General features: G+C 45.5%; 1 protein-coding gene across 1 annotated transcript; it reads right to left on the reverse strand.

Annotated features, from left to right (window-relative positions):
* Positions 1–5,456: 5,456 nt before the first annotated feature.
* On the reverse strand, positions 5,457–5,987 carry FERD3L (Fer3 like bHLH transcription factor). The gene has a single exon (XM_044677734.1). It carries the CDS (start codon positions 5,985–5,987, stop codon positions 5,457–5,459), a length of 531 nt encoding a protein of 176 aa, XP_044533669.1.
* Positions 5,988–6,252: the final 265 nt, after the last annotated feature.

Raw genomic sequence — 6,252 nt, forward strand, 5'->3', positions numbered from 1 at the left:
TGTTTCATTGGTTTTACTTTTCCAAGAGAAAACAGGAACAGAAATTTCACAGGATACAAAAAGATGGTTATGATTTATCCTGATGGAAACAATACCTCTCCCTGGACAAAATTCTACTACCACTGAAGCATTGAAAATAAATGATATTTGATATTCCCCTTCCTATCTATTTTGTAGGGCTGTATAATTGTGAATCTGATCACTCTTTAATGTAATTTGGGCTCTGAAAAATCTAAAGAATCAAAACATTATTCTAGATGATATATCTAAATTTGGAATAAATAAATTTGATCCTTAATGATAGTGTAAATTGCTAATATATTGGAGAACCTCATTAGTGGTGACATATTAGTAAAGGGAATTCAGGATGAGGTCTTTCCCTTTATCAGTTCAGATCAGAGCTGGCTTAGGGCACTGGGAAGTTAGTGACTTGTCCAAAGTCAAATGTATAGAATTCTTCAGAGACTAATTTGGAATGCACATTTTCTTGACTGAAATCAGACTATACACTTCATCATATTGTCTGTAGTTTCACTCTTTTTCAGGATATTTAAGGGCCTACTAACATGACTATTAACTATTAAATTGCTCTCAAATTCCCCAATGACATCACTGAATCTCTTTGAAAAGGAACTCAATGTATCTTCAAAGAGGGAAACAATAAAATTAACCCTTATAAAATAAATATAGCAATACTGTATAGGTAGAATGAAAGGAAATTCTTGGTCATGGTTTATTTCACAAGAAATTGGGGAAACTGAATTTGAGTTGATGAGAGAACTTTAGGAAGACTCTTTCTCATTGCCTACATCACAAGAAAATGATCTAGGAGAAAATGAAAACATGGTATGTTCTTTTCTTGTTAACATTTCCAGAGTATAATTTGTTTTTCAGATATTTTCTAATGTTCTTTTCAAGAAAATCAATGAAAAATCATCCTATATTTAAATTATCAGAATCACAAAATTAGAGTATCTCATAATTAGAAGCTGACATGTAGCCCTAATTCATCTGTGAATAAGAATCCTCTCTATAACATATCTAGCAGGTGGTCCCCCAGCATGCACCTACTGACAGAATCTACCACTTCTAGATAGCTCCAGTTATTGGGAAGATTTCCCTTTATATTAAGTCTGAAGATCAGGAAACAAACAGTTCAAAAAGCCTCACTGAAATTCCAAAGATAAATACAATGTCTGGAAGAAGAGACAGAAAAAGGTGGAGAGAAGGAGAAGGAGATAAAGAAGAAATTCAAGAAAGGAAGAATGATAGATGGGATGAACAAATGTTAAAAGTTAAACATTTTCTAAATTGCTAAGGAAAGAATCTCATTCTTAAACCTCAGCTTCCAAAAAATCTATGAGTTTAATTTTTACTTTTCCCCTCTGAGAACTTTTATACCTATTAATTTAGTTGACCTTATGATCATTAACATGTACTCAGTTTAATACAGGATGAAAAGTTTAGTCCTTTGATTTTTGATTAAAAACTATGTCAAGCCTTCATATTTGAAGATACCATATTTTCAGATATTAAGTGAAAAGAGGTGTGATCCCTTCACTTATAAAATAAAAGGGGTAAGAGAGAAAATTCAAATTTTTCTCTCATTGGATATAGTAGAAATACTTGATGTTTGTGTTATTGTCGATTTTTAGTGAGGTCAAGCAATAGGCCAACCAAAGTAGTTGAAAAAAAAAATAACAAGATAGCTATGCAGATAGTAGATACTCATACACAAGGCTATGGGGATGTAAACTAAACCTCTGTCTACTATAATATAGGCCTTTGTTGTTGGTGAAAAGTACAGAATTGTAAGAATGGCACTTGTGCAAGGGGGATGGGATAGAAGGAGCCAGAGAAGGAGGGACTGATGGGTGGTGACAGTTGGTGATGGTTGAGACCAGAGAGGAATTCTGGGTAATTCTCTGGAGGAAGAGGAGGAAGGAGGGATTTCTGGCAGAGACTGAAAAGAGAGAGGAGATGGACATCTCAGCTTGAATCCAGTCCTGAGGGCTTCCTGAGGATCTTTCTATGGACATTGAAACCCTGATTCCCTGGTCAAAGATTTCATTGTATCTCACCCAGCAAGACTCCAACAATAGAGCTAGATAAGTGTCTGGACTCCATTTGGGGAGTAATCTCTTGGGCTCTTCCCATTACCCAACCTTGCTGAGAGACCTCATCTGGTTTGACTTGCAATTACAGAAAAGGATGGAAATAGGAAATAGAAATAGAAACTGAAGGAGAAGGGGTGAGGTGAGACATTTAGGAGTGGGAACCCCAAATGTTCCCACTGGAGTGATGGACCCATAGAAATAGAGAATCAGGCACCCCAAAATGCCTCTGCCCTTCACCCCCTTCCCCAATTCCTGAATTGTGATTATTAAGAGCCATTCATTAGTGAGATAGCATTCCAGAGTTCCAGAGAGATGAGGGTGGAGGGGAATCACAACTTGGTCTAGTTGCCTCCATCTTCGAGCCAGACCACCCACTGTGAAGTTGACTGACCCCGGGAGAGGCTTTGTGAACCCTGCCCTCATTCAACATTGGATTGGGGTCACCCATACCTCATCTTATAGGGAAGCCTTGCCCCCAACTCCTGTTGGGTGGCACGACCATCCAGGTCACCCAGTTTAGGGGTGACATCTCCTTGAAGTCTCCATAGTACATATTCAGCCTGAGAGGAGAGCTAGAAGAGAGACACACCTCAAAGACTCTCTCTATCTCCCCTATATCATAACATTAGTTACTTAGCTATCTTTATTCTTATAGAATCGATGGAACAGAAACACAAATTATTATGGCTGAAAGGAATCCATGTTGGATCTTAGAGGTAGGGATGGAAGTGACCTTAAAGATCATCTACTCATTTTAAAGAGAAGGAAACTGAGGAAAAGAGGAAGTGAAATGATTCACTCAAGGTTACACATGAAATAGGTGGCTACACCAGGAATTCAGTGTCATTGTTGATTTTCATAGAAACTTTGGTATACTCAAAGGGCAAGATTCCTCCCATCCATGTCATTTAGAATTATGAAAACACACTCAAAGAGAAGGGATATTTCTGCATGTGCCCAGTTTGTGCCAGAATTGGCCATGGTATTGAGTTAGAGGGTGAGAGTTGATCACAAAAATCATTTATACTTACAGCCAGGCCTAGTCCTATGATTGCTTCTCTTCCTGGAACCTACAAATGGCCCATTGCTTTCCTCAGCTCTGGCAAGGAGAATGGAAACCCTGTGACCATCAGGGCTTTGCTGGGAGAAGAATCTGGCCTGAAAAGGATAGAAGAAAAGCATCCACATTGATGTGGAAGTAGGGTAGGGGGAAATGACTCTGATGTCACAGAGGTTCCAGATTCAAGTCTGAGCTATTCTCTGTGTGTCTTTCGGCAAGTTGTTATCTCCACCCCCAGTTCTGAATCTTCACTTTCTCATTTGTAAAGTGACTGCTCTCCCAGGTACCTTTAGGCTCTGAATCTTGTGGGCTTTTGCTAAGCTTCAAGTTTCTTCTGAAGGGTCCAAATCAAGGTGGCCCTGAAATCCCAAGAGTATGAATGAAAGGGAAGGAGATGAGGTAGACATAGTATGGCTTCTCCTCACTCCTCATATCCCAGCTGCTCCCCTGCCTGGGGTGGGTAGTTAAAGGGTTCTTCCTCTCTGCTTTGGCTGAGCTTCTTTTCTTAACACAGAGCTAGAAAGAGGATAAGAGATGAAAACCACCCTCAGGGCTAGGACAGAAAGACTGATCCCATTGCAGAGCTTGGGACCCAGCAGTTCCTAGGTAGGAAAGGCACATGGGTATAAGAGGAAGAATAAAGATAAGTGCTTGAAGTTTGTGGGCCCAGAGCAAGAAGAGGAGCTGGTCATCCAGACATGCTCTGTTTGTGTGTCTCTCTGTTCCTGTCTGTCTGTCCCTCTGAACTCAAGAGCATCCCTGTTTTTGAATGTTTCTGTATTGTAGAATTCCCCTAATTTACTTCCTCATGTCTCTATCTCAGTGACAGAGAAACAGGCATTGACAGAAACACAAGCACACAAGGGAAAGGAGGCCTCACCTGGACTTCCAAGAGATATGACCTAGCCCACACTCTGTGAGGTGATCAAAGAGGTGAAATAAAAGGAAAAGGTGGAGCTCTCAAGAGTAGGTGGGGCTCAGTAGGGCCCTGACTAGGAGGAGCTTCTGCAATTACTGTTACCAGTGACCAGCTAAAGAAATGTTAAAGGCCTAGAGCTAGCAAAGAAAACCATGGGGAACCGAACTCAGCCCTCCATTCCTCCCTTTCTGGACGGTTCCTTTATTCCTTTTATTCCTCCGTCAGTCCATTGTGCCACCTTCTTACCTTCCATCCTTCCATCTCTTCATGAGCTCCTCTCTCTTACCCCTATTCCACATGAATTTAACAGATCATAAATTCAGAGGCAGGAGAGCCCCTAGAGATCCAACGCTCACATTTCTGGGATGCTGTACCTGAAGCCCTGAGAGGAAAGCTGTTTGCTCAAGCTCAGCATCTGCCTACAGAGCCGTGATTAAGGAACAAGGTCCTGGGACCTTGAATCCGGACTCTATGCACTAGACCCGAGAACCTGCCTTTCCTGTGCCTTCCTGCTGAACCTGAAGACTAGAAAGGAGCCCCTGCTGCCAAGCCTTCACGACCCTTCCTTTTCCGTCCCACCCGAAGCTGCCGTGGCCTGATTTTCCTGCCTCCCCTGCCTCCCCCGAAGCCCTGCTCTCCTTGAGGTGCGATTTTCCTTCCTGTTTTCTTCGAATTGCTCCTCTCAATCAGTTTACTCTGGCGGGTGCCTAGTCCAAGACCATCTCTAGTTTCTGTTGGACTGAACTCGGGTCACTGAGCTGGGCTCCCTTTTTCTGCACAAACACCCCAGTACCTTTGCCCGCCCTTCTCGCTACAAGCCCGGAAAGCTCCAAGCTCTCTGCTCAGCCCCTGCCAGTGGCCACCCCTCCCCCCATCAACTGATCAAGCTTCTAGAGAAGCAAAAGGGAGTATTTATTATTTAGTTGCACAAAAGTTAGAGAAAAGGAGACACTTCAGAGAGAATGGCGGAGCTCAGGTCCCGGCTTCAACCCACCCAGCAGACTGTTCTCCATTCCCTGTCCGCATGATTGAGGCTCGGCAATACAAAGGAGTATCCCAAGTGCTCTCCTGAAGCTGCCCCGCGCCAAGGTTGGGGACAGCAGTTAGACATAGATTTGCATATATTCAATCTACGGTCTCTACGATTTCGAGGGGAGCTAGACTTTGGGGAGTAGGGCGGCTGTGGGGCAGAGCATGGTATCCAGCAATGCTTCCCAAGTGCATTCATTTGTGGTCCAGGAAGCTGCACATTCATTTTTTGGAGCCATCCCCACCCCCACCCCCCTCCTCTGCCTAGGCCACCTAGCCGTCCCCTTAGCTCTTAGCAGAAAGCCCTCAGTTGTCGTCGTGGGGCCTCTCACTAAGGCCGGGGGTCTGGGCTTGCCTCTTGCTTCTTGCAGCCGGCCAGCAGCTCCGTCATGAAGGAGATATACACGATGGCCAGGCGCAGAGTCTCGATCCGCGATAGGCGCTTCTCATAAGCAAAGGTGGGCACCTTCTTCCTGAGCTGGTCGAAGGCTTCGTTGAGGTTGAGCATCCTCTTCCTTTCGCGGATATTGGCCGCCTGCCGCTGGGCCAAGGTTATCACCCTTTTCCTCTTGGGGCGGCCCAGGAGCAGGGAGGCACCCCTCCTGGGCTCTCCTTCTCCTCCATCTCCCTCCCCATCTCCCTCACCCTCCTCCTCTTCGTCTTCTTCGTCTTCCTCCTCTTCTTCTTCTTCCTCGAAGGGCTGCAGGCCCCGGGCCACGCCCCCTCGGAGGGCCAGGGCTCGCTCTCCCAGGGACCCCCCGGGGGCAAGGTCGTAGAGAAGAGAGCCCCCAGGGGTGACCAGGGAGAGATCGGCCACGAAGTCCAGCACGGCGGCATCCACGAAAGCATCCTGGCGCTCCATTGAGGGCAGTGGACCCGGGGCAGCGCCGTCTCATGGAGTCCTCCCTCCAAGGGCGCTGCTGGGCGGGCTGGCCGCGGGCTGGGATACCTGGCGGTTGACTCCCAGTGGAAGTGAAGACTGTCACTCCGCGCGCTGGCTACGACCCCAGACCCGGTCCTAGCCCCGCCTTGGAGTATGCGGCCATGGAGATTGATCCCGGAGCAGACAACAGGATTAGTCGCACTGAGGACTCTTGGCAAATATCCCTGCTCCTAAAGCTGATGGG

The sequence above is a fragment of the Gracilinanus agilis genome, chromosome 5 (assembly GCF_016433145.1).
Source record: "Gracilinanus agilis isolate LMUSP501 chromosome 5, AgileGrace, whole genome shotgun sequence".
Taxonomy (NCBI): domain Eukaryota; kingdom Metazoa; phylum Chordata; class Mammalia; order Didelphimorphia; family Didelphidae; genus Gracilinanus; species Gracilinanus agilis.

Coding starts and splice junctions, on each gene's coding strand:
- FERD3L (XM_044677734.1), bottom strand. CDS start 5,987: ATGGAGCGCCAGGATGCTTTCGTGGATGCCGCCGTGCTGGACTTCGTG.